Below are 27,777 nucleotides of genomic sequence, written 5' to 3' on the forward strand. Positions count from 1 at the left end.
ATGACTCTACTTAAGATATAGTATTACAATAATTTTGAATCTTATTCACATGACTGAATAGTTTCGTTGTTCGGGGTTGTACGAGCCGCACTCACATATTACTACGGCCGCTGCACTTCAGGGGGGATCGACTCTAACTCTTTCCAGGCACGTGTACAAGTATCCGTATTAAATTACCATTTTTTCTCTTTATCTGGTCCACCGTGTCCCACTGCCGGGCAAATGCTTCGCCCAAATCCTTCAACCATTTTCTATCGCCCCTGGTCCACAGCCACGGCAGAACCAACCCACAGCAAACGTTAGGTCGTTCCGTCATCGCTATTTGTATGTACTTATAACTAAACACTTATTGGTAATTTCTTTTTTAACGCTGATATAAAATCATGTTTCCCTTTCCTGAGAAATGTATTTTTTTGTACATCCTATTTCCAACTACTGTTAGCAAGTACCCTTGCTAACAGTGCTTGAGATACCATTTGAATCCAGATGTATTGTACTGAGCCACTTGAAGACGATAAGGAACTGTTCCAAGATGAAACATTGAATAATACGCCATCTAGTGATATTATACGAAACTACAGTAAAGTTGGGTGTGTTACTGTAGGAACTGAATGCTATTTTTACAAGACTTATAATTTTGCAGGTGCCTTTTATTTTCTATGAATGACACTGATTTAACTTAAAAATGTTAAATAACAGATGGAGAATTTAACATCAGATCTTTGTAAGTAAATAAAAGAACCCAATTTATAACACTACTATATTCCTTAATAAATCAATCTATGCTTTATACACATCAGTATGTTTATAGTTAATCTTCTTATCAATTCCAAGCAGTTGTCTAATGATGAACTCGGGCAAGCGTTTGTGTCTCCAGCGGGTCGGTAGCGGGGTGTGGTTGGCTTTCTGAATCTTCTCATTAACATACTGTTCTGCGGAGAACTCGTTGGCTTGCTTCACCATAGCCAAAAGGGAGTTCTGGAAGGTCTTCTCTTTGGTTTGACGACGGTGTTGCTTGATCTGCAATTGAAATTTGTTTATGTAAATTTTAATTTATCACCGCAAATTTCATCTTGTACCAGTAAATATGATTTGTAGGTGGAGAAATTAAATAGAATGTATAAAAAAAAAAACATTACCATAATAAGGATCAGCTATCTTTGGCCTAGATAACTTGTGATTACATATATCTCCAGCTCAAATGTAATATATTATATCTGCCAATGCTTTAACATGCCAGATTTATGATTTTATCTTAAAACCTATCATTTAATCTATTATTATGCTAAAATACTTACCCTAGCCCAAGTATATCTCATTTTCTTCCAGAGCTTCCTTCTTTGATGCTTCTTCATCTTCTTCCTTCTAATGACAATCAACCTTGCAGCCTGTATCTCTTCATTCCTTATAGACGGCAGACCAATTTCATCCTTCCTCCATTGTTCATCTAGCAACGGCAGGATGGAACGAGGGTTCACGATGGGTATGTAAGGAATTGGATCCTGTTTTATACTGTTCTCTCTAGACTTATCAATTATTTCTACTCCAATACTCCTTGGAGCGAAAGATAGAACTTTCGGATTAGAAATCAGGTCGTTCCTAACTTTTACAACATTAGGCACCACCGGTTTACATTCCGATATAGTTTTTAACGCTGTGCTGATGTTGAGAAGGCGAAATTCTGGAATAATAGATCAAATTTAAAATATGACATAACCTATAAACTTGAAAATGTATATCATGGAATACTAACGTTTAATTGTGTTGTGAAGAGAGTTCATTGTTATGCTTTCTTCTTAAAATGCAAGGTTTATCACATAATTGATATTTCTATAATGTAGTTAATTGTTTGTATTTGGTATGATTCTTGAAAGAATTACACAAGTTCAAATTGACATCAATGTGACGTTTGACGTTTATTATGACATGTTACTGTTACGAGACTTGAACTTTAGTGTTTTGGCAGTGGGCGAACTTTTTTTTTATGTGGCGGGTCTATTAGTACAAACATTCAAGTTACATGCACAAAGAGAAAAGCTGTCGTTCTGCTTATGAGCAGAAATAAATCGACGAAATTGTTACAAAGTTACGCCTAAACAATTATAAAAAGTCAAAAAGCCAGCCGCTCAATAGTTTCTTAGCAACTTGAAATTGCTACTATATAATAAAAATTTTGGTGTTACAAGTCTTACCGCCGGTTTCGATAAACAGTTCACTAAGATAAAATAACTACCAATATTAATTCTGTAAATAAAACAAATACATTTCATATCGGTCAACTAATGTAAACCATTTTTATTCATGAGTCTTTAATAGAAACCATTCACTGTATCGTAAAATACTTTCAAAATTGTCATCATTATAGTAGACATTTAAAATCCACAAATAAGTTCTTTGTTATGGGGTACTTTTGTTATGTCACCTACTACAGCATACGCCATATCTTTATCTGAAAATAAAATTGATATCTTAATTATCATTAGATTATATTCCTCAACTTACTACAAAAGTATTAAAAGCGTAACCTTCGTATTTTCTTCTGGAACTAAGGGCATGCTGCAAAGACTTTAGATATGTTTATCATCACAGAGAAGTCAATTGTTGGTAAGCCAAATGAAATAAATACATATTTCTGCGTTTGCTAAAGAGAGATGCCGCTTGCTGATCGCAGCCAAGCTTCCACAAGCATAATAATGTAGTAATATTAATTTAAGCCGTGGTCAAAGACCCTCTGGCAGTACGGATGGAATCTAAATAACTGTAACATAATTGACTTACACTTTTTGGACAAACCCTGAGCAACGCATGATATCTCGTCATTGCTCATTTGGTCGACCATCGCTATGGAATTCTTTGCGCTGTCTATTTGAACACCGTTGGCCAACTGAAGGGCCAATCCCTCTGTTAACGTGACGCAGTTGTCATCATTGAGAGCTAACCGTACTTCTGAAAATATAAATTAGTTAAAATGAAGTATAAGTATTTAATTATTTTATCCCTTTCTGCTGCCTTAATACAAGACAGCGTATTTGATTAGATTTAATTATTGATAAACATTATCAAATCAATTTTATTCATAAGATCGTAATCGTTAAGTGACTTGCAAGGAATGTCAAAATGAGTTACTTTTATCGGCGCTAATTTATGAGTCAATATTCGAGCACGTGCTGAAAGTCATACTAAGTATTCTAAATAATGTGCACAATACAATAATTTAGTGACATGGCATAGGGATATGCTTAAGTATCGCTGGCAAAAGAGACCTTGGTTCCGTCCCTACATATGCTGTTGTGGTATCGCTTCATGTGCATGCTCTGCGCGGTTCCAAATATAGGATACTTACTAAGTCTCTTTTTGCCGACATCGATTTGTTTGAAATTGAGATCTCCAACGTTGGTGAGGAATTCAGACGCTGCTACAGCCACTTTCCACGCCGTGCAAGCACGAGTCCTGGCTACAATTCCTAAACAACAGATTAATTTTAATACGGAAAAATCCACTTTTCTATAACGTTTTCCAGATTGGCAGGTACTTGAAAAAGTGAGAATTAGGAGTAGATTATAGAAACTGAATTCCCGTAGTCGAAATTTACCCTTGCCCTATTCCTAACGCGTAGATGATTTCAACTAGGCACTGCCACATTACACCTTGGCGCATTTTTGGCTAAAAGAGCTGTGGGACAATTTTTCTTCAAAAGCATTTAAATAGTGTTTAAAGAGTTATTTTTCCTTAAGTACACTCATGTTTCTTTTGTTTACCAAAAACTCCGGTATCTTGGTAGGACAGATTGAAAGCTTTGTACTCAGTGTAGATGTCGGTACCGGACATGAGACCGAGCGGTTGTTGAGGAGTCCTGTCCAGACAGTGCAGGCCGTCCTGGATGTTCTCTGTGCCGCAGGCTGATGCCACAATAGCATGCATTATCAAATTCCTAAAGAACAAGATAAGGGATAAATACTGGAGCGATTGAAGAACACACTGTATCACAGTCCCAAACGTAGAAATAAGGCTTAGTCATTATTTTCCAGGAATATTTAAAAAATCTCGGTATTCCTGGTGAGAACACTGAGAATTACATCACTCTGTAATATAATATTGAGTAAACCATTTTGAAGCTGTTTTGCTTTTAGGGACACACTGGGGATGTCGATTGTATCAAGCGACGTCAAACATCGCTATCGGATGTAACATTTTTGTGTATTCTTACAATACGAAGAAATATAATGTTTCATAGAAGTCTCACTTTATGTCAGATGACCCACATCCAGGCACAACAACACATATCCATGTCTCGCTGTCAGGTCCTAAATCATAAAACTCGAAACCTCGTCGTGGTCGAGACGGCACCAGTACCCTCGGTCCTGGCTTCTCCTGGCCGTAGAGATTTATTACCGTTAGTTCTAGATTCTACTGCAAAGATGTTTCTAGTACGTTTTCCGGTTTGGATGTACAAACTAATTAATTGACTCTGCAGGCACGGTTTTCCCGCTGATTATTAAAGAGAAGACGTTAAAGTCTTGCTGGAATAACCACCTGGCATGTCAGTGCTCAAATAATAAACTTATAATATTCGTATTTGTCCTTATTACGTAGGTATGTTTCTAATAGGAAGGTAGGTAATTAGCAACTATACGGTTTGATGCGGCTTTCCTAGTTGTTAGACTTCATGTAGGAAAATTTATAGAAAATATTGAACATACGCGTCGTGGCTCTATCGCTTCAGCCATTTTCAAGGTCTCTTCAAAAGGAACGCCTACACTTGCCACAGTGCAATGATCCGTTTTATAATTGAAGTTCGCAAAATTGTCCAGTACTTCTCCTGTCATGCCATCTATCCTGGAATTCTCACAGAACATGGAATTGGCAAGGGAACCTCCCCAACAGGCTTTCTGTGCTAAGTCTATGACACGCATCTCCGGGGTGATGCGGTGTAGGTCATCGCGTATCAGCGGCTTCAAATCATCGATCTCCCATTGTTTGAAGTAGCATCTGTAAAGAACTGGTACTAATATTGATTGCACTTCGGGGCATTGCGCCTTAATATATGTATTCAGAATCTCAAAATTTTAACGCCATAAGTCATAACACGATGAAATGTACCTAATAGAATAATTTTTCTTTTTTTTTAGTGACTTCGATACATTAGTTATTCAAGCGCATGTTGCGCTTAGGCTTAGCTTAGGAGAGTTAGGAGTGGAAATTCGAGTCTTGTTTAGGTTTCAATTTTTCCATTGTATTATTTGTATTACAAATCTTATACGCTCTACAAATAATAGGGACTGAAAATGTTGAGCTGAATCTAGAGCTGACCTGAGAACCGTGTCTAATAAATAGCACTTCATTTCTGAGTAAATACTGGGTTGACAAAGCAGTGTGTAGGCAATGGACTGCCTATTGCTAGTGCAGGTTATGGAGGCGCCATGCTGCGGCAGGAACCGCATCTTGTGGAAGCCAGAGTAGGCGCAGCTGGATGCCGAGGACGCAGCGCGGATGAAGTGGGTCGCTCCCAGGGAGTCATCACACTCGTAGCGAGAACCAGACTGTCGACAAATAATTTTCGAAAATTACAATATTTATGAAGGGTTGATTGCTTTATCAGTCGACTTTCAAAACGTATGCATCGTTATAATGCTCAATTTAGATAAAACATCAGTCGGTTAGACTAATTAAAAGATATCAGATACCGTTGATGTATATTTATAATGTCTAGATTATTCCGTGATTGCACAAAGCAGAATTGATTATCAACATTTAGATAATGGTGATAATCATTGATGATAAATTAACGTCAATAACGTGATTCCTAAATACCTTCCTAACATGGCCCCACATGAGGCATAAAGGCACATCATTCTTATTCTTTTATATAGGTATTTTTCATGTTTACAAATTGTTACCTGATACATTATAGTGCAACATCCGATTTGGGCACCCAGCGGTTTTGAAGCTGCTACCTTTATACCATTTAAAAGGACTGAGCGTTGGACTTCGACAGGCCCATAATCTGGCTTCGGCCAGCATCGGGTCCAGTCACACTGATGCACCGAAAACTTTCGAATTGGAATCCTGTACAGTTTATTCATTTTTGTTATTTTATGAATTACTATTTAGATAAATAACTGTCAATGTCAGAGAAAGGTATCAAATTCATTATTCGAAGAGTTCAACATTTTTATGAAAGAATCTACGATGTTTGGGTATTAAATAATCTGTTCAATTTTTCTAATCTGTATTATTAGTCTTTGGCAGAAGTTGACCTATTTGTTAATTTGGCGCGAAGTCAAACTTTTTAGACGTCATTGATTTGATTGTGAACCAAGCTTTGCGCAAAGCAAATGATGTATTCATAACTTTCCTATATTATTAGGAAAGTGTACCGATATTATGAGAAAAGTCAAGAGCCCTACAAGTGAAATCTGTAAAGGTAGCGAATATCAAGTAAGTGATTTTCCACGTAACTTTTCGTAATCATTTCGTTACCTATAAATTGCAAATAGGTATATAATCTTGTATCGTTATCTATGAAACAAATTATGATGCAGATTAACTTTGCAAGGTCGAGGTGTTTTCAAAACAAGTCCGTGTTAAGGTTACAGGGTGTATTTAGCTAAGGTATTACACATTTATAATCATTATATTGTCTTATGTTGGTGTGATTGGTTTCCTTTATCGCGACAGCCTATCAGTCGTTACCGCCTGGTTCACGGTAGGAAACATTGTACTTACCGGTGTCCGGAAGATTATTTTGCAGTAACTTTCGTGAGCGTGATTCATAATTACATGATGCAACGGTTTGCTCAAACATAGTTTATTGGGATTGCCCGACTAGCTTCCGACCAAACCGGAGTCCATCATGAGCTCTGATAAATATATACGCGTGAGTAAATTGTCGCATCATGTAATAACGATGCATTATTCATGTGGGGGACGGGCACGATTTAGCAGTCATCATTGAAAACTGGGCCATTTTGGAATGCTTAGATTATTTACCCCCAAGATACAAGCTTCCAGCTTAGTTTGGGGACCATTGTCAATAATTGTAATGAAAATTTTAATTTTTAAAAAACAATAAATTATTTTTTTCTTAGGTATTAAGCTTATGCCTCTTAGACCTCATCCAGTAGATTCATCAAGCGGACGGCCATAAATAAATTTGTTTCACATACTTACGAATACTTTCGTACTAGTCTTACCATTCATGGGTTTTGACGCGTATCTACTCAAGCTAATCGATTTTCCCACGTCAAATAAATATCGCGAAGAACACAAATCAGTGATTTTGGACAGTTTCGGTATCAACCTATCACTTTTATGATTATAATCCCCCACTTGTTATTGTTATCATTCGCTTTGTACCTTGGTGTTGGGATAGTGTGAATACAAGTTCAGTAGATCGTGAGACAAGAAGTATTTTGCGAAAAACTGAGATTTTGAACAGTTTTGCGTATGTCAAATGGGTTACTTACGTAATAAAAATTACCTTATAAATTTCGGGGTCGATGTCACTTTTTCTATAACTTTGCACGTTTTACGAGGCAAAACAAAAAAATGTAAGTATTAAGATTTTCAAGCATTATAAAATAATTGTATTAAAACAAACCTTGGAAAAACAATTTTCACTCCGTTTTACAGTACTAAAGATTAAAATATAGCCGAGTGTTAAGTTAACTTAGCATCAATTACGACTGCGCACGAAGTATTGCGGGTTCAATTCCTAAATCGGATGTGTTTGATATGGATATGATCCACCAGTTTGTTTGAGGCTTGAGGAAATTTTAAATCGTTATTTGAATTTTATTCCCGAGTCTTGGTAACAATAACAAATACATACCTAAGGATACGATACCTACCTACTGCTTATGACTACTAACAGCAACGGTTGTGATATTACAACGCAATAAAAGTTGCTTAACTTCCCACTGTTACAGTGATTTATTGCTTCATTTATTTAGGCCCATTAATCAGACATTAAATATATTTTATTATTACAATATGTCATGTTTATAGATACAATTTACAATTCTGAATATCGATGTTCCTTTTACCTATATGATAACCAAATTAGCATAGCAATCATCTTTTACACTGCCCGCAACTGAAGTAGGATGCTTTTTTGATTATTAACATATCAGATTGATTTTCCTTTTCTTTTCGTCTTCAGTAACTTGTGTCTACAGTAACTTTGTAAAAGGTCGGTTCAACCACATTAAAATAATAATAATTATGCCATTTAAATTAACCAAACCTTAAAAGATCTTTACACTTATTAGGTAAGTAGGTATAATAGTATTATTCATAAATTGGACTTACGCAAGTAAATAACTAACAAATAATGGTAAACATGATGAATAAACAGTCAACGACCAATCAAATGATGTGTGGTCACACTATTTAAAGCACAATGCTTCTCTAATATTCGCATTGTATATTTGTATCTATCTACGTGCTGTTGACTACTAGATAAGATATCGATACGGTAAAAACAATAAAAGGCATTAGTATTTATACATCAATTAATGCCCCACACGGCAATAGTCTCAACTTTACCGGGGTGCCTCAACCTCGGACAGATTTTATACAAAGCTTGAAGTTCTTATTGCTAGTGGATATTTGTTGAACAAAAGGAAAATGAAAGATCAATTTCAAATCGATCCCGAGTACCCAAAGTTACTTGACAATAATGACCCGCTGGGGCAGTTTAGACAAAGATTTTTTTTGAAGGAAGATCAGATTTATATGTGTGGTAACTCCCTAGGACTTGCCACCAAAGATGCTGAAGAATGTGTTTTAGAAGTTATGGAAAAATGGAAGGAAAACGGAATTAAAATATGGACCGTCGAGGACAACAAATACTATCTATATTCTAGGAATTTGGCAGAACTAATGGCTCCTATCGTTGGATCGGATCCCGACGAGTTGGCGATCTTTGGCGGCACTACCATCAACATCCATCAAGGAATCAGCACGTTTTATAAACCAACCAAAGATAAGTACAAAATACTAGTGGATGATATTAATTTCCCGACGGACAGGTACGCTGTGGACAGTCAAGTTCGGTTAAAAGGCTATGAACCAGAAGAAGCAGTTAAAGTGGTCAAGAGTAGAGGTAACTTCATGGAAGAGGACGACATCATTGACGCTATGACAGAAGATGTAGCTTTAATATTCCTTCCGAATGTGTACTACAGAACTGCTCAAGTGTTAGACATGGAGAAAATAACCCGAGCCGCAAAAGAAAGGGGCATTCTTATTGGATGGGACCTTTGTCACGGAATTGGAGCAGTGGAAATTAATCTGAAGAAATTGGACGCAGATTTCGCGATATGGTGCACTTACAAGTACCTGAACGGCGGGCCTGGGTCATCAGCAGCTATTTATATAAATAGAAAACATTTCAAAAGATTGCCAGGATTAACCGGGTGGTACGGAAACAAGATAGAAACACAGTTTCTATTGCGGCAAGAATTTGATCATCAGCAGGATGCAAATGGTTGGCAGATTGGAACTCCCAACGTATTGTCTATGGCGTCACTAGAGGGAGCTTTAAGGGTAATCAATGAAGCTGGAGTACCAAATATGAGAAAAAAATCTTTGCACATAACTGCGTATCTAATGTATCTGATTGAAAATAAATTATCTAACTACGGGTTCACTATTGGCAACCTGAGAGAGGACAGTAGGAGAGGCGGCCATGTTTGTCTGGAACATGATGAGGGTTACAGAATAAGTATTGCTCTCAAGGCTCGCGGTGTTGCACAAGACTTTAGGGAACCCAACGTGATTCGTTTGACGCCGACAGCCTTATATACCAGTTACCAGGAAGTTTACAAAATAGTGGACATATTATTGGACATCGTTAAAACTGAAAGCTATAAAGCTGTTGGCAATAATAGAAACTATGTTGTGTAATAAGTAGGAATGTGTTTTAGACTTGTGTTGCGTGTTTGCTATTGTGTAAGGAAAGTATTAAAATAAGCATAAAATAAAGTAAAATAAATAAAACAATCAATATTTGGTTTTCTTTATATTTAAATTGAAAATAGGCTTATACTATTTTACTTGAGTTGCAATGTGATTATATCAACATGCCATAAATTTATCCTATCACAAAGTCCAGAATTTTAGACAAATCTATTTGGAGGTTTTTATTTTTAACAAAAATTCACGCTTTACTATAATCACACCACAACGATCCATTTATAAATAAAAAAATAATTATGTATAATAATTAACAAAATGTCAAAACGTCAAATTCTTCTCAGTGTTGTTGGCCGAAACAAAATATACGTAATTTTAACTATCAAAATTCTGCGTGTGACTTTTCGTACTTACAACTTAGCTGGTATGTAGCAAAATGAACCCTATTTTTTAATTTTTATAAACCTTAATAATAACACTTTTTTTCTATTTATCATCATTATTTATTACTATTTACAGTAATTTACATCACAAGAGCATGTTGTATGGTGGTTGGGACTATACAACATTTGTTTTTAATTTCCAACATAAACTAACGCAAGGAACTAATAGCAAGACCTAAAAAGGCCTGAAGTTAAAATATTCAAACGGGTGAGTTTTGTGAATATTTTCAATCACGATTATAGATTTACCTCTACGTACTTGAATTTGGTTACTTAGTTGAGATTGAGCAATGAGATATAAAGAATCGTATTGAAAATTTTCAGTAAAATCTGGCACGCTTTATGAAATGCTAACTGGAACAAGCTTTCAGGAGTCCTCTCAAACTATCGCTAAGCTATAGACATAGTTTTTGTTACATTATATTATCCTTCGGCTAACGACTTTACTTCAAATGCTTGCTAGGGTACATCTACTTGATTTATAACTACATTTGTATGAAACAACAAATTACTCTAAATACAAATACGATATTAGAATAATGATTGGATCTTACAATGAACATTACTAATTTTACGGCACATTGATTAAATATAGATAACAAAACCACACGTTATCCGTAAAATCAGAAATAGACTGTTCGACATACATAAAAACAGATAAAACACAAAGTCTTAAAACGGGACTCCCGAAATGCCTAAACGTTGTACGATTTCACAATATTGACTAAACCGAAAACACATTTTTTTTATCTTTTATAACATTTATTAAGACCTATGACAGCAACGAACAACTCTTACCTCGATTCTAATTCGTCCGCGCCACTGAGGGTGGGGTGATCTAGCCGCCAAATACCTCACTACTGCGAACTACTCACAAATATACAGTTAGTTCGATGAGACATGCTATAGGACATCTACGTATTACGATAGTGGGGCATCACTAATAGCACTGACATTGTCCGTTCGTTTTAACCACCATACTTGTAATCGCTCACAGCACACACGACTGAGTGACAGATGGTTGCGTAACTGTTGCCTTGAGCCTCTGCAAACAAAATGTGAATGTTGTAAAAAAACTCATACATGAATAAAAACCATGCGAACTCTTGGAGGCTTGGCAGTATTGTTCTATATTTCAGGGAGATGTTTTGATTGATAACAGATGTTGACTACCGAATCAAGCTGATATTAAACACTGACGTACAAGGCAAAAATAAATTAATATGACGGTAAAAAAACTACACTTACATAATTTAATTTTTTCGTTTATGTCTAATGTGGGTACTTAATGAGCTAACCTTAATTGGATCAAACGAAACTACTATCTATTGCGAACTAGCTAAACGATTACTACCATTTCAAAATGATTTCAAGTAATACTAAATTACTTTCTCAATTTTCGAAAAATCATATAAAAATAAAAATAAAAACCAGAAAAGAAACTAACAAAATATCACATAGAACACCCGTTTTGTGATCTTGGCCACTCCGCCGTAGTGACAACATTCTGTAAAATAATTATAATGAAACGGTTTGCCGGCGGTATTTAAAGCACGTACGAGTTTATATAGAATGTGTCCTGTAGCTTACGATACCGGAGCGGGCGGGGTGGTGGCGGGGTGGCGGGCGGGCTGGTGCGCTAGGCTAGCTATCTACGTACAGTTGTGCAGGCGCACCGAGGGCCAGTCGTCCAGCTCGCGGCCGGGCGCGCGCGCGGCGGGCTCGCGGCGGCGCGCCACGCGCGGCGGCTCGCTGCGCTCCACGCAGCCCTCGTGGATGTGCACCGACGACACGTCCGAGCCCGGGATCTCGAACATCACCTCCAGCAGCAGGTTCTCCTGCGGGGGCAACGTGAGCGAGGAACTGATCGTCGTTAACACATCCCGGCGACATTACTGGCAAGTGAATACGATCAAGCCATCTCATAAACTAATGTCAAAATATTGCCAATTAGCGTCAGAAAACGCAACTCTGTCCAAAATCCTGTCCGAAAGCAAAAAAAGTACCTCGGGAAATAAAGATAGAATGGTGAAACATGTCAAGTATTTAAAAGATGACTTAACGACTGGCAGCTTATAAAAGATGCACTGGTCATTCCTTAACAAATAATTTAAGAAATAATAATTATGGTGATAAAAGGTTAAAGGAAAAGAAAGTAAAAAAGAAGACTTAAAGCTTCCCAATTAGTCGTCAGAGTGCAACATAGAAATTATCTTGGAGTGACTGAGCCCTACTTTCGTGAAAGCTGACGCTACCTATTCCATCCCCCGAGGGAGCGGTGGGCACCGCAGTGGTACCTACAGAGGGTTAGTCGTCGAATCCTTAACCACTCGAAGAACTTAATTTACAAAATTGTCTTATTTGCAAATGAGTCTTAATAATACCTTCGAAGTAAAGCAGATTATATAAACAACTGACCATGATAGCGCGCAGTCCTCGGGCGCCAGTCTTCCGCTCCATAGCGAGCGCGGCCACCGCCTTCAGCGCCTCGTCGCTGAACGTCAGCTCGCACTTGTCCATCGCGAACAGGAGCTTGTATTGAGATACCTGATGACAAATGTTCATTCATTATTGTCTTGCCTTGATATATCGTGAAAACAAAAACTGCTGGAATTAGTTTTGTTTTTCGTTAAGGTTACTGAAAGGGAGAGACTATGTGAATATGTGATAATGTTCCCTTTATGATTACTTTAGATAGGTACTTCTACCATAGCGACTTCTACCATACCATCTGCGAGTATCCGACTTTTTTAAAGGTTTTTCGGGGCATGTTATATGCAAAATATTTACTAGAAATAAATAAACTTGTAGCAAAACACTTACCATAGCATTTTTAGGTTCTGTTAATATCCGCACAAGGAGGTCTTGATTGAGACTGTGGAACGGTACTAATACGGGGAATCTGCCTACAAACTCCTGTTGAAGAGAAGAACAATATTTTTAGTAAATTAGTAGCATCTGTTCGATTTTTTTTATATTGTTACATTATTTTGTAGCATGGAGTAAATAACATTATTTATTTTTGTCGGTCCACTTTTTTTTATGCACGGCTGAATGTATGGTAAACCTAGATTTTAAACGTGTTTCCGTTTTGTTGGTGGTTAAGTATCGTGGCTTGACTTGGTTTAAAAAAAAACTGGTTTAAGTTAGTTTAGCACTAAGAAATTCGATTGTTGCGTCGTGGATAGCTTCATGAACCGCCATTCGTAATTGTATTCCCATGTGTTTTATGATTAAATTCAATCGCTACTCAATCTTGATTCTGAGAGGTAGTAACACATTACAAGAACAAATGAAATAGTATTAAAGAGTTATCAGAGTATTCGTGAGCCGTGTCGCATCAAGACCAAAACCAAGTTTTTATTTCAAATAGGCCGTTTTGTAGACAGTTTCCAAACGTTAGAATACTGGTTGTAGATGGCCGGTGTGTACATACGGGTATCATGCCGAAGTCGATGAGGTCCCGGGCCTGCACCTTGCGCAGCCAGGCGTCGCGCTCGTCGTTCTCGGCGCGCGCGGAGTCCAGCGGCGAGGCGTCGCTGCGCGCGGCGGCCAGCGCGGCGCGGCGGCCGGAGCGCGGGTCCCACGCGCCGAAGCCCAGGTACTTCTCGTTGTTGCGCCGCTGCACCAGTCTGCACACGGCATCACACGCGTATAGCTATACACTGTTTGATTACGATTTACGACTAACGCACTAAGGAGGGTAATTCTTGTGTCGCAGGCATTGCATAAGACACCCAAGCATTCATGAAATACCCAAATATTACGCAAAGTCGCAAGAGTCGAACCTATAAAACGTCACATTCAATAAGTACCCCTCGGCCATAGATAGCTGTACATTATTTTGTCTGTCATAATTTGGATAATTTAGCACTAATCAATACAAATCGGCATTATGAAGAATGCCGAACTCAACCAGGACAAGTTTGACAAATACTAAAGCAAATCGAGTTTAAGCGTCATTACGCATATTTAAATAATCCAATCACTATAATGTTTCACCATAACATGACCCAGACATGTAAGTATTGTGTGTATAACGGGCGTACCTGTCGAGTCCGTTGTAAGCCCCGCTGGCCACGAACAGTATGTTGGTGGTGTCGACCTGCACGGCGTCGCCCCGCAGCTTGCGCGAGTTCCTCTCGGGGACCGACACCACGGCGCCCTCCAGCATCTTCAGCATGCCTTGTTGCACGCCCTCGCCTGGAAGGACAACAAGGGTTGAATACATTTAACAATAACCTATAGTAACTGGAGCGAACTGATTGAGTCCGTTATATGACGGAGCGTAATACTGAATATTTTTGACAGCCGATAATCGGGCATGCTAACTATATGTGTTTTATTTTATTTAGGACCTCCAACAAAGGATATACACACAAAATCACAAACAATATAAATAAGATGAGACCCATTTCAGTGTACTCCCTCAATTATAAGAAGCTACAGCATCCAAAGGGTTTTATGTCTTCATTATTTACGATTTTATTGTAGGGTAAAATATGCAAAAAAATTGTGACCCACCAGCCCACAACCCAACCATTAAAATTTGATTAAATATCTCGTTTCTCAGTCCTCACCTCCGACATCCCTGAGCTGGTGTATGCCGGGCACGGCGCCGATCTTGTCCACCTCGTCCAGGAACACGATCCCCGTCTGCGCTCGCTCCACACTACAAACAACACACATATTGTTAATTAACCGTTCTTCGGACAGTGCGCCTACATTCTTATTTCTTGATTAGTCAATAATGCACTGATTTTTTATTATTATATTTTTTTATATGGAACAGCCGTATATTCAAGACGGCGTGACAGTAGATCACAATCGCAAAAACACCTAATTCAAACCAATAATCTCTTTAAATTCTTCTAAACATTGTTAGATATTTGTATTTTATTAAGACTCACTTGAAGTTAGCATCCTGCAGCAGCTTGGCGATGACGCTCTCGATGTCCTCGCCGACGTAGCCGGCCTGCGTGAGCGTCGTGCAGTCGCAGATCGCGAACGGAACGTCCAGGCACTGCGCTATCGTTTGTGCTAATAGGGTCTTGCCTGAAACAACACATTTTCACGATTAATTTACGATTCTTATAGTACAAATTTCAGTGTCAAAAGATAATTTAAGTTTCGTTAATATTATAACGGAAGTCTGTCAAATATTTACGGGTTAACTATGATACAGATTTTAATAAAAAAAAATTGATATGGATTCCTTATCCACGCTAACGAGCCATTGGAGAATATTAGCCTAATCTGTAAACCAAATGAAATTCAACCTTGACTCTCAATGTTACTCGTGCCATCACAAAAATAATATTCGAAAACTGTTATGAAATTTTGACAATGATATCGGATTTTAAATGCATGCACAAAGTTGCATTACAGAAAGCTCATTATTCGACTATGTAATTGTGCTAGCCGCAGGAACGTGGGTTGAATACCAAAGTGCCTGTTGTGCCGCTGTTATGAAATTCTAGGGTCGTTAACGATGCAGACAGATGCGTTATTGATTATGTAACTTTAAAGGGTTTTTTGATTGATTTCAAAATGATATCATCATGTCGAAGATTTTTTTTTCTTAAATTTGAACGCTATCTGCAGCGCTTATGCATTGATTCCAAACATTTCTTTTTTTTTTCAAGAGTAATGTATATTTGCTTTGGGCGTGGCCCATATAAATTCACTACTATTAACTATTCCACTTTTTTAATATAATAAATAACAGCATTTCCCTTTCCGCATAATATATTAATATAGTAGATAAATTAACTTATTGCGTGCCTATAATACGCAATAAATATAATAAATAGTTTTGAGAAGTCAACGTGTCGGCGCAACAAACAACTTCTCAAATTGTCTATACAAACAATGTCTGCCAAGTTAATGAGAATCCTTTAATTTGCACTTTTCGTTCTCGGCATACGTAATTCTTGTTATTCGTTTGGTTAGCATTCAAAAGTCGTACGTTTAGTGGTTATCCCACCCACTGGGGTACAAGTTAGGAATCGAAGTGATAAGTTTCGAAATACTGGCCTTGGAACTGGTTTAATAAAATGAAAACAGCGATATTCGCGGAATCATGCGATGAGATTTTTTTAATGCTAATATTTGGCGTGGGAGGGTGAAATATTACATTTTGTTGTAACTCTCTGGTTATAAGAAGCCCTTCAGATAAACAGACATGTTTTTAACCATTGTTGTGTGTGATAGCGAGTTTGCTGGGAAATATAAATTAGAGCAAGAATTTGTCGTTACGCAAAATTTGAGGACAAAAGGAAAAAATATGTGTAGTGTTATACTTTTAACCTATACTTTGAAAATCACAGAATAATTTTGTTTATTTGCATCTTATATTATAACAATTTTTTTCTTAAAACCTTTGGCAACAGTAAACAACATAGTAGATGTGTAATTAACACCCATGACTCATATGTTTTACATACATTACATAACAGTCCATTATTCACCTTGGTTTGTCCGTATAAGAGTATTGACTCAAGTCATAAATGAGGTTGTTGACATCAACTTGTGAGACAATGTAAATTTTATGTTTTATTATTCACTGGTTTTAATAATAATCATTTTAACCTATCATATTTTAGTTATATGAGAAACATTATCTTACATATAATAAAATGTTAGCAGGCATTATCTATGTTTTGTCTGGTTAAGTACTTTTGTCATGGTCTAACTAAATTATTTGTATTATTATGAGAGTGCAATACCATAACAATATTTTTGTTCTACAGTCACCATGGCTTATCGAAATACGACTTGTGAACTTGACAAGCCTCTACTTCAATACATTAATGAATAAATAATGTTATATTACCGCATCCAGTAGGTCCCAGCAGCAGCACGTTGCTCTTGTCCAGTCGTAGTTCATGATGTTGACGCTCGAGGATCTCCGCGCCGGCGCCGCCGCCAGCGCTGGTATTGTGACTGAGGTGCAGAAGGTCTGGAACAGGCCAGAACATTCCTGAATCAAATAAATACTAACATACAGTATCTAGTAGTAGGGAAAGGACAAAAAGATACAGAGAGCCTGCTGCCACTTATTGAAAGTAAAGTTGTTGAAATTGTGCAAAAGTGACAGCGCATTACAGAAATACAGCGCCATCTTTTTTCCACAACACCAATTACATTACTTCTAAAGGTGCCAGTAGGCTCTCTGGAGATTATTAATGACATGCATGATAATGAAAGAATGAAATATTGACTTCCATCGTTATTTGTTCAGGTGGCAAATATATTTTAACATGCACGAGTATATCGTCTTACATGCAATTTATATTTGGTGAAGATAAAAGGGATACTCCGGATTTGGCATAAAAAAAAACTTTAAGGTATCCTAAGACAGCCATGCCATACTAATATCATTTTTGCTTCAGTTTTTAGTCTAGTATACACTCCGCTATTTCTATGAGGTTAATAACTATTTGCAACTGGTTGTTTTAAGAACTTTTATCTTGTCAATGGTTTTGTGAACACCATTTCCTGACATGAGATAATTGAAAGTCCTGAATGGACAATAGTAATTTAATCATCAAATATATTTATTTAGTAAAGTTCCTTACATTTTTACATTTGGATTTTTATTAACAGAATGGTGCCGGTTATTTCTCACGAAATTAGATACCAAATAATTGCGAACGAATCTCCAATTTGACTTGTTTCGCAAGAGTTAAGTAATGTCAGAGTAAGGGGAATTAATAATAATTTTATTCAGCAAAATAGCTTTATGCAATATTATTTAACAACTACATTATGAAGTGACTTTCCATAACTCTGCTGCTTTTGTTTAATGGGGTTTAACCTAATTACAAACTATTTCGTATTTAAGAAAAAATCCTTGTAATATATGCAAATAACCAAACATACAAAATGAAACACAAGAATTAAGGTCTGTGGATACTTGAGCCTAAAAAAATGTATTCAATCGTGACTGAGGGAAATCGAAAACGTGAAAGATTGTTGAAAGAAGAACGACTACTGTAAGGTCAGGTGACCACTGAAGCGTATCCCACGATCTCCGAACATTCGTCACACTTTCACAGCGATGGTTTAGAACCGTTTTCAGTAAAAAGTTGCGCTTGTTACACGATTTTATATTGATCTTGTGAAGTGGAGTAGTTTTTTATTTGTTTAGTCGTGTTCAATGATATCAATTTTTATCGATTCGAGCATCGTTATTGTTTTGTTAAAGTCTGATTGTAGAGTTAAAATTGGTTAGACACCGTACTAAGCCAGGCCAAACAATTTCACTCCCTTTTGCTTTTGTTGTTTTTTTTTCTTGTTCCAAAATTGTGTTAAATACAGGTTTTATCGAATTTCTAGCCGAGGGTCTATTACCACTTCATATGTATAATTAGTTTTTTGCCTATTTTGGAATCAATAAGCAGTTTCTGTCTTTTTTGCCAATTGGTTACTCTCCTTCTTTTAGCTGCACCAAATACCTGTCACCACTTCTTAAAAGCAGACTGATTCAGTTGTGAAAACGAGAGGGGAACACTTTATGGCGTACAGTACACCGTCTCGCTTCCACACTTCCTTTGAGTAACGGTGGAAGGTGTAGTGAGTGAAAATGATGTAGTGATGATCCTTACCTCTGTGTGTGTGGTGTAGCGGGTGGTGTGCGTCAGCGGGCGCGCCGCTGGTCACGTTGTTGTAGATCCTCTTGTAATGGTTGTAGACGGCCACAGACAACACCTTCTTAGCGTACTCCTGCCCCACTACGTGCTTGTTTAGATATTCGAAGATTTTCTTGGGCGGTGGCGGAGGTTTTCTGGAGACAAAAGAGTAGTTATGTTAGTAACAGTTAATATTTGATGCAATAGGATATATTCAGAACGACATTGATCAAAAGAAACTATGAACAGATCTTGATTTGTCTCTACATTCTACTCGATCCTGATTAAGATGGCATATACTTTAGGTTAGATATGAGTATAGTTAGTATAAGTCTCGTACGACAGATATCCTATTGGGATAATCTATAAGATAATTAGTGAAATCTACATCGGCATAGGATTAATTAGTTCATTCTAAGTATGCGTCATGATGTGCTCTTTTCATTAACCTAGCCTAAATATAGGAAAGTACAACGAATGAAAGTAAATAAACCTCGTAAAAACATCAGGAAACATAAAAATGAAAGAAATTGAGGCTAATTTTATTCGAAACAAAAGGTCGTCTGTCGAATTAATTGCCAGATCAAGCATTGTTTTTAAGTTTCCTTTACATACTTTATCATTGCTTACAACATTGCAACTGAGTTTCGAAAATGAGTAACGTAGGTATAGAAGAACGACGCCCAGCAAATTTTCGCCCTTAGGTGTTATGCTTTCTTTGCCATCACTAAGCTAAGTATTGTTTTTGCATTAGGCCGGACCGATAAATTTAATGTTACTGACCCTAACCACTCTATTTTATAATTTTTGGAATAATAAAGATATGAAAAGGAAGTTTTCCATCACGCTTCATCATCATAATAGTTAAAAACAAACAATGCTTTACATATCACTGTCATGACCTATTCGCTATCAGATAGCAGAAAATGTTATCAGTAAGTCTACTTTGTATTAGGTTACTATCCTTCAATATGAGAACAACGACATCTATGTTGTAACTTTGGTATTAATCCTTTCGTCCACATGAAAATGAACATAAAATATCTATACGACGGTAAAGTTGGACTGAGCTACTGAACAGGCAATTCAATACCAAAAAAGGGTTTTTATCACCAAATAAAACATCTACTTAATATTGAATAATAATTGGTTTCTCTCGAAGTCATCAGATAAATGTATTGGCGCCTTAATCATAATTATAATCGCAGTAAATACGCGCAGCCCTGACTGCGGACGGTAGTGAAAGTTTAATCCTTTCCACATCACATAAGCAGGAAACACGACATACAACGGTCTCAGTTTACCTCCTTTTTTAAAACAAAAGACTTGGAAAGCGAGTGACAAGGAAATCATGTCGGATTTATTACCGTGACCACAGAACAATGTGGATACAGAAGTGCCATACGGTTCCGTATAATGCGTTCAATTGCCGGTGATACTTTGTCAGGTTTACTATAGTAATACACTCTCGATCTTTTATAAGTAGGTACGGGATTAATTAAGATTTTTAATGGTATTAAATAAAAATTGTGTCACTATTATTTTGTTCTTTAGGTTTGGTTAAATGTACAATATCAGAACCCCTTTTTAAAGCCATATCAGAAAACTTTCAAAGTTTGCTGACCTACGTTGAGCATAAACGAATGATGAAAACAATTTAGCCACATTACCTTTGACGGCGAAAGTACTTATTAGTAGGTATTTTTGCGATAAAATAAAAAGATAAAGCTATTTAGATAAGAAAATGCGGTCACATTATCGGACAATGTTTTGCAAATTTATTTAAGCTTCTATTTGTTTATTACATAAACTTGTGTCATCTGAGGCGATCTTTATATTGCTATCTCTTATAGTTGACTGGAATATTAGCTGTTGCCTGCGACTTTCTTCGCGTGCCTATGACATAGCATATAAGGCAACAACAAAAATAATTTTGCTGCGGAATGATATCTCCTATGATATTGCCTGAAATTAAATGATGTACTTACAGTACAGCTCTGTTCTAAATTTAATATCAGTAACGCTTATTATTTATTTTGATTAGCATTAAAACCTTTTTTTTAAACACGTAAATGGATAATTCTTTTGGGATCAGTGTATTTTGAGGAGATACCTAATGGGAAAACGCGGAATAGACTTTACTTTAGAAGGTCATTTATAGGACAAGCGTAGGAAAGGAAACCCTTGTCTGCAATCTGCAACGGAACAGTTATGGTTGAAATAATAATGATGGCTGACAACTTTGTTTCCGAAAACAAAACGTGACTGTCGTGCGTTTCGTCTAGGGCTGTCCCCAAAACGAACGGACTCTTTATTCTAGTTTTTAATAAGGAAAGTTTAACTGTAAATAAGATCACTTTGAGATCAAAGCTCATTTCTTTCTTTCAAAGAAACGCGGAAATTGCTTTAATCAAGTTTAACCGTCACAAAATATATACTTAACAATGAAACATAACAACTGCTATATTCGTCATACACACATATTTACATATAATTTGTTGACATTTAAATTTTGTTTATATAATTCGGGGGCAAAGAACTTTTGAGTAAATATACGGATTGCTGTTGATTTCAGAAACTAATCGTTTTTACAAATAGGGAAACGTTCAACGCACTCTGTTCTTTTCTGCGGTCTGCTAAGGGTTGTCAAGCACGAGGATCAGCTTTAAAAAAACTTGATGAATCTATTGACTCAAATCTTAAGGGTTATTTTTATTTAAGGTATATTAATCCCTAAGGTGAAGGTAAAATGACTATGATTCAAATTGTTTTGCAACACTCACGAATGTGGTAACACTGATTGAATAATCTTTAAAGATTACATCCTACATTCCAATGATAATCATTGTTATAGATTACCAATAAGTCAAATAAGACAAGACTATTAAATGTAAACAAATATTTAAATTCACATGCTTGTCAACCCTGATGTATAAAAAATGTAAAATCAAAGATTGATGGGTTTATTGCTTGGTCATTGTTGGCTCACACACTCTATGCATTATTTATGTTTATTTCGCACTTCTGAGAGCCAATTATGACGTCTGATTGTTCACAATCTGAAATGTGTGCTATTTTAGGCTAGATTTTGACGTGATCATCACTGTCTTGTAAGCTCAACTTACGAAGGCCTTTTTCTTTAGTAGTACTAATAAATATTTAACATACTAATTATCTTTTGCAGGCCACTGCGTTTTTCCTAGAGCATTTATACATAAACATATTTAAATAAAAATATGAGCTCTTTATGAGTCATAATGTGTTAATCAGTTAACCTTTTAATTCGTTTTTAAACGGTACCATTAAATTAATATCTATCGCTGACTGAATCTATTCGTGATCTTTTATTAGAGTAAAAAAATTTACAATAGAAATTATGAGCACTTATATTACTATTAAAAGAGCATAAATAAATCATCGAAATCTGGCATCGAATCGAACTACAAATACAGAAAGCAGAAACCATTTAAAGTAATTCAAGTGAACACTTCATTTATTACTATGAAAACAAAGTACCTATTGTTGTGATGTACCTATTGTTGTGATGTACCTATTGTAAATACTCTACATATTCAACAAGAATTCGCACTCAGAAAAACAACGAATAATACTTTGTATTTTTCATATATAACGCATTAAAAAGGCATTGCACATGAACCCTTTGAAGGCTGTTCAACAAATAAAGAATTGTATAATGACTCAGTAAGCAATACTAACGAGTTAAAACAAGCCAGTGAAGAGAATAAAAAACTAAAATTAGGGTCAAGGGAGGTTCATTTATATGGAAAACAAAATGAAAACCGACAGATCATTAGTGAACTGGTAAACGTCTTAATGATCAGTGATTGACTAACTGAGATGTTGACAGTTGTCACTGACTAATGAATAAATCAAGGCCCAAATCAGATAACGCAAGAAAACGGAAATTCGGAAAGAGGAAACTTCTAATTTCCTATGCGTGAGAAAATTTTGGGGTAACACAATTTCGTTGCAATATAATCTTGAAAAATATTGTAAATATGTCGTAAATACTTTCCAATGTCTTATGACGGATATTGAAGTCTATATGCAAGGTTAACATGGTTCTTCATATCTTGAAAGTTTGAATTCATGTGATGAGTCAATCTCTAAAATCACTACTGTCTTCTCCGACATTATGGAAAATCCTAACGCTTTTTTTGTCGATTTATTTCTCTTAGGAGGTGAAGAAAAATACGTTTGAACCGTCACATAAAATATGCCTCAGTATCATTCATTATTTCTTGATGGATAATCATCACGGATGCACCGTTCGAGGTCACCGTCAGGGTACAATAAAAACAACAAGAAAGTAAAAATATCTCACCTATAGAATCCAGTCTTGTTATCTGCATTGTCTTTGATGCTCTTCTTGGTGTCGACCTCACTGAGTACCACAAAGAAATGGTGGCACTTGTCGCACTTGACGAACCGTGTGGAGCTGACGAAGGTTTCCACGTGCGTGCACGGGTCGCCGCACTTCGGGCACGTCAGGACGCCGTTGTTGTTGTTGCCGGAGCCCGACTTCTTACCACCTGATGTTGATGACCCTGGAGAATATTATATCAAATGAAAATGGATGGTTCCGGCAGAAAAGTTCAAAGGCCTTTAATATAATAAAACGGCTAGAAAATAATAATAAGGTCAATAGGAAGGTAGACTTTCTTTGAACAGTCGTAAAGTCATTTAAATTATGCTTTTTGATTTTTTCTTACATTTTTATTTTTAATTTTTTAAATTATTAAAAATAAAAAATGTTTAAACAAGCATTGCACTCATCGCCAAATTGCTCGTTTACGCCAATGAAATAAATTTCTAAATGAATGATAGTGATCGTTGGTCTAATAGTCTCACAATCTCTAGTCTTTAAATTCATAAAAACATCTCATGTGAAAGGGCCCCGGCAGACTAAAACGGTCTCAATATACGCACACGCAAAGCCTTATACAATCACAAACAATGTCGGTTAGGAAAGTTACAATACATTCTAATTCAACAGAGTCCATTAGAGAGAAATCTAAATTGCCTAAGGTGAAGGAATCTAAAGAAAAAATCTGCAGTTTTTTAGAAAGCTTTAGGCAGAGGCTGAACTATTTTTGAAGCTCGAAACAATTGCAAAGTCACAACAGCCTTAAGAAATTGTGTTAATGATGAGAGCCAATTAGTGCGTAACCGCAAAATTGGAATTATATGCGTACAAATAAGCATTAACATAAGAATTGGCATTGAACTATTAAAATGTGTAAACATTTTTGCGTGCAATTGCCTGTGTTTACCTAATGAGATACCTAACCTTTGCAAAACCACTTCCTTCTATTACAGTTCAGCTTGGCAACAAAAAAAAAAGATTTATACTTCTTTGTGGAGAGAAAAACACTAAGATGGACTGTACCTAATTAGAAAAGTCACGAGGTTTTGCGATGGACCCTATAACAGCCACAGAAAGAACAATGTCAATGTTTGAACTTTTTATTTTGGTATTATCGACTTATTTCTTTCAGGGGTTAAAAATTTGCCGTCGTACTTTACATCAGAACTGCATTGCAAGGAAAGCTATCCTCAAAACTTGATGGGAAAATTGCAGAATTAGTAAGTAGTTACCGGAATTGACAGCATCTTTAGGTGGGTGCGGCGGGCCCCCCGGTGGCTGTTCTGTGGGGCTCTTGCACAGCACCGCGCAGGTGCTGATGGAGCGAGGCCCCGTCCGTCGTAGAGCTCGGCATTGCTGGACTCCTGGGGACAAATAATTTTACCATAAGTATCGTATTTATTAATGGATGCAATTAAAAACAAGGCGGTGGGGTAATGGCAAGGACATTTGACAAACAACCATTTGAAAAGTGAGTCCAAAGACCCAAGTTTGGCTCGAAATTTTATTCTGCCTACGGGAAGAAATGGAACAAACACATTTAAAGAGTGGAAGGAAGATTTGCCCTGCAGTGAATTGAGAAAAAATAAACTATCAGGTTGGTTTAAGTAGTAAATATAAGATAGTTCTAACCTGAACGACTAATTAAAAGTAAAAACAGGGAAAGCGAAACCTGTATTACAAGATAGCAAGTGAAAACCCGCGGTTATTGCCTACGCGAACAAAATAAAGATGGAAGTTTATAGGTAACACTGAAAGTTACTTTTTCACGTTAATGATATCACATGATTGACCACTATAGGGTTTACTGCGACCAGTCGAGAGACGTCGTTATTCGCGGTGCAGTGCGCTGTATTGCTTCCGCCATTGCAATAATATTGTTTAAAGAGATACCTTGTGGTAAGCTCAGATCTTTGTCGTTTAATAATCTCGAGTAAAGGTAAGGATTATGCAAGACATACTAAGTATGGATGCAAGATTGTGTTTGCACGTCAACTAAATGCGCAGTTTTAAAAATAAATTAGAAAATATCAGATAAATTACATCATCAGCCTTCTCCTATTACCTAATTATTATAATGAATATCCAATTGAAAATAAAGCTATATTTTTAATGACAAGCCTTTTCCTTGTACTTTTTAAGACTGTCAATACTAATGACTCAATTCACAGATAGATTTATAGTTGTTTATAATTCTTGAACTTTCAATTATGCAAGTCATGTTCTTAGCTAAGCTTTTAAATATGCAGATAATTAATCAAATATGATTATACAAACAAAAATTAAACCATGAAATTAATGAGTAGAGAGTTAGCATGAATTGAATTAGATTTTTACCTTTTTAGGTATGACAAATTTACTTAGGGAAACCGCTTTACAACGTAAAGTTAGAAACTTGATATAGCATAAGTGATTCTGAGCTCATTGGGGTTGCATAACTTTAAGCAGTATGTATCACCTTCATTATTTAATACCAGAATATTGTATAGTAGTGTCTTGATTAAGCAACCTATCAATGATAAGATAACAAGGAATTCGTCATAATATATTCAAATACAAACAAATATAAACAGAATACATTATTTATAACTTTGAATCTACCTGTTTAGACTGAAGGTTAAACATCTAACCGGTAAGTTGCATTATGGTTTTGCATATCTAAGGTCATTAACGAAATTTTAATCTCAGGGTCAATCGCGAACTTCAGTTGTAATATTATTAATTTGATTGACATTGAAATACGCAATGATTGGGCTTCATTATTAAATCATTGCAAGTTTTACGCATGTTACATTTACGCTTTCGTAAGGCAGTAAAATAAACCTATAACAAAATTCTCAACTACCATCTACTTCAAGATTCTGGCAAATCTCTGGAAAAATATCAGGAACATAGCTGATGAACCTACTAGCTTCGTATTACTCTTACGAAAAAGACCATGTCATGACATCATGTAGAACAAAAGAAAACAGTTACTAGATTAATGAAATATGGAGAAAAAAATATTTATTTGTAAGTTCTTAAAAATATTGAATGAATGCCTTAATCACTTTCAACGCCTGGATTAATTATTTGAATAAAAAAATAAATATTGAATAATGCATTTCATATAAGGCTGTCCTACAATCCGTGTCAGGGCTACATAAATTAAATCGATAAATTACTAAAAACGTTTGCCTACTAAACTTGACATATTGAGTCGTCAGTATTAGCTAAACGTTGCTTTTAGTAAGCCGTTACTCCGCTAAACAATCGTAAGTTAGCTGGTGAATGCTTGTAGCATAGAAACTGCCCTAATGATGGAACTTACAACAACAGTACATTGTGTATGCAGCTATGTAACCGTCTAACGTAATCTTTACTCTGTTGGACTTATGAATTTGATTAGAACATACGATTACTATTTTGTAAAGCCTTTTGTTTTATACCAGTCTTTATATCAGCCATAACCGTATTAACAGCATCTCATTCGAGCAAAAGTAAAAAACAACATGACATAAGATTCCGAAATGATGTATTCATCGCTTTGGAGTATTGCGATACTTGGCAGCATTCCATAAGGATAAGTAGTATCAGGGCATAGCCCTTCTCCACTTCTATGCCATACAAGATAAGTAGGTCAATGTCCACGTGACACCTTTACATGGGGCCTATTGTTAAAAGCGATGCTACAACTTTGATCGCTTGACAAAGCTGCTTGCATTCGGGTCAAGAGCAGTCAAGAAAATCATCATCTTGACTTTTAAGAACAAAAAGACGCACTTCACAATCTACAATTTTTAACCTCGTAACTATTATTTATGTATTTGGTCCAATAATTTGAGCTACACTTTCTTGAAATTCATTTTTTTGTAATTCAACAAAGAACATCACACGGCGCGCAAATTGAAAAAGAAACCCCAAAAATCGTCGAAACAATGTGGAAAACTACGTGACCATAAGATCATCATTTACATTAGAAAGGTTTCACGAAGGTACTGTTTTCACTGGTCGGGCGTCAACAATGCCGATGTCAATACAGAAAAGTTAAATGACGGAGTGGAACAATGGCAGCTATTGTTATAACAAGTTCTCAGAGACGATAGCCGAGTATTCACTGTCTGTAAACGTAGCATAAGGCTCACGCACATGGCCCGTTAGCGGTGGACTACCTGAAGATGAATAGTTCTTTGTCAGAGGGAGGTGCAACTTCACCGTCATCACATAGAGAACTAGCATTACTAGTCCCGAATAAACTGAATGTTAAAAATAAACAACTACAAGAAACAATCTATCTTGTAACCGTACGTAAGTGTAATACTAAAATATCAAATCTATGTGATCAGACCCTTATAAGATGTACGATTAGCATTGTGCTTTGTTTGTTATTAGCATGCACGCCCTTCTCGCAACGTTT

At 36.4% G+C, this 27,777-nt stretch overlaps 4 protein-coding genes across 8 annotated transcripts in view; 1 reads left to right on the forward strand and 3 right to left on the reverse strand.

Annotated features, from left to right (window-relative positions):
- Positions 1-746: 746 nt before the first annotated feature.
- LOC113493771 lies at positions 747-1,910 on the reverse strand. The gene is made up of 3 exons (XM_026871783.1): positions 1,754-1,910; positions 1,299-1,681; positions 747-1,020 (listed from the first exon to the last, which is right to left on the reverse strand). The coding sequence occupies exons 1-3, from the start codon at positions 1,779-1,781 to the stop codon at positions 781-783; spliced, it is 651 nt and encodes a 216-aa protein (XP_026727584.1). The 5' UTR covers positions 1,782-1,910; the 3' UTR covers positions 747-780.
- A 354-nt stretch (positions 1,911-2,264) lies between these two features.
- LOC113493768 (cytochrome b-c1 complex subunit 2, mitochondrial-like) lies at positions 2,265-8,382 on the reverse strand. Of its 2 annotated transcripts, none has more exons than XM_026871781.1 (8): positions 5,898-8,382; positions 5,311-5,540; positions 4,701-4,989; positions 4,244-4,371; positions 3,822-3,931; positions 3,344-3,463; positions 2,779-2,946; positions 2,265-2,449 (listed from the first exon to the last, which is right to left on the reverse strand). In XM_026871781.1, exons 1-8 carry the CDS (start codon positions 6,081-6,083, stop codon positions 2,373-2,375), a joined length of 1,308 nt encoding a protein of 435 aa, XP_026727582.1. In that variant the 5' UTR covers positions 6,084-8,382; the 3' UTR covers positions 2,265-2,372. The 2 variants fall into 2 exon arrangements, with proteins under 2 accessions (XP_026727582.1, XP_026727581.1); XM_026871780.1 differs by having other exon boundaries at positions 3,759-3,931.
- A 143-nt stretch (positions 8,383-8,525) lies between these two features.
- LOC113493770 (kynureninase-like) lies at positions 8,526-9,987 on the forward strand. The gene has a single exon (XM_026871782.1). The coding sequence runs from the start codon at positions 8,629-8,631 to the stop codon at positions 9,907-9,909; it is 1,281 nt and encodes a 426-aa protein (XP_026727583.1). The 5' UTR covers positions 8,526-8,628; the 3' UTR covers positions 9,910-9,987.
- A 24-nt stretch (positions 9,988-10,011) lies between these two features.
- The window catches only part of LOC113493766 (ATP-dependent Clp protease ATP-binding subunit clpX-like, mitochondrial), a 28,026-nt gene continuing 10,260 nt past the window's right edge, over positions 10,012-27,777 (reverse strand). Inside the window, exons 2-14 of one of the 4 annotated variants that reach the window (XM_026871773.1) lie at positions 24,614-24,745; positions 23,340-23,562; positions 18,971-19,149; positions 17,197-17,343; positions 15,272-15,416; positions 14,942-15,033; positions 14,411-14,564; positions 13,798-13,993; positions 13,185-13,277; positions 12,780-12,908; positions 12,038-12,199; positions 11,809-11,868; positions 10,012-11,406 (exon numbers count right to left, since the gene is read on the reverse strand). In XM_026871773.1, coding sequence (XP_026727574.1) covers positions 11,815-11,868; positions 12,038-12,199; positions 12,780-12,908; positions 13,185-13,277; positions 13,798-13,993; positions 14,411-14,564; positions 14,942-15,033; positions 15,272-15,416; positions 17,197-17,343; positions 18,971-19,149; positions 23,340-23,562; positions 24,614-24,745 — 1,706 coding nt within the window. In that variant the 3' untranslated portion in view covers positions 10,012-11,406; positions 11,809-11,814. Of the gene's footprint in view, positions 11,407-11,808; positions 11,869-12,021; positions 12,200-12,779; positions 12,909-13,184; positions 13,278-13,797; positions 13,994-14,410; positions 14,565-14,941; positions 15,034-15,271; positions 15,417-17,196; positions 17,344-18,970; positions 19,150-23,339; positions 23,563-24,613; positions 24,746-27,777 lie in introns of all 4 variants that reach the window. The other 3 variants (XM_026871775.1, XM_026871774.1, XM_026871776.1) reach the window with 3 other exon arrangements.

The sequence above is a fragment of the Trichoplusia ni genome, chromosome 5 (genome assembly GCF_003590095.1).
Source record: "Trichoplusia ni isolate ovarian cell line Hi5 chromosome 5, tn1, whole genome shotgun sequence".
NCBI classification, from domain to species: Eukaryota; Metazoa; Arthropoda; class Insecta; order Lepidoptera; family Noctuidae; genus Trichoplusia; species Trichoplusia ni.

Bases quoted from the DNA above. Each gene is read 5' to 3' on its own strand.
- LOC113493771 (XM_026871783.1), bottom strand. From the start codon at position 1,781: ATGAACTCTCTTCACAACACAATTAAAC. The intron at 1,682-1,753 runs GTTAGTATTCCA...CTATTATTCCAG, and splicing joins TCTTCACAACACAATTAAAC to AATTTCGCCTTCTCAACATC. The intron at 1,021-1,298 runs GTAAGTATTTTA...TTTCAATTGCAG, and splicing joins TGAGATATACTTGGGCTAGG to ATCAAGCAACACCGTCGTCA.
- LOC113493768 (XM_026871780.1), bottom strand. From the start codon at position 6,083: ATGAATAAACTGTACAGGATTCCAATTCGAAAGTTTTCGGTGCATCAG. The intron at 5,541-5,897 runs GTAACAATTTGT...ATTTGTCGACAG, and splicing joins GTTGCACTATAATGTATCAG to TCTGGTTCTCGCTACGAGTG. The intron at 2,450-2,778 runs GTAAGTCAATTA...TTTTATTTTCAG, and splicing joins TCAGGGTTTGTCCAAAAAGT to ATAAAGATATGGCGTATGCT.
- LOC113493770 (XM_026871782.1), top strand. From the start codon at position 8,629: ATGAAAGATCAATTTCAAATCGATCCCGAGTACCCAAAGTTACTTGAC.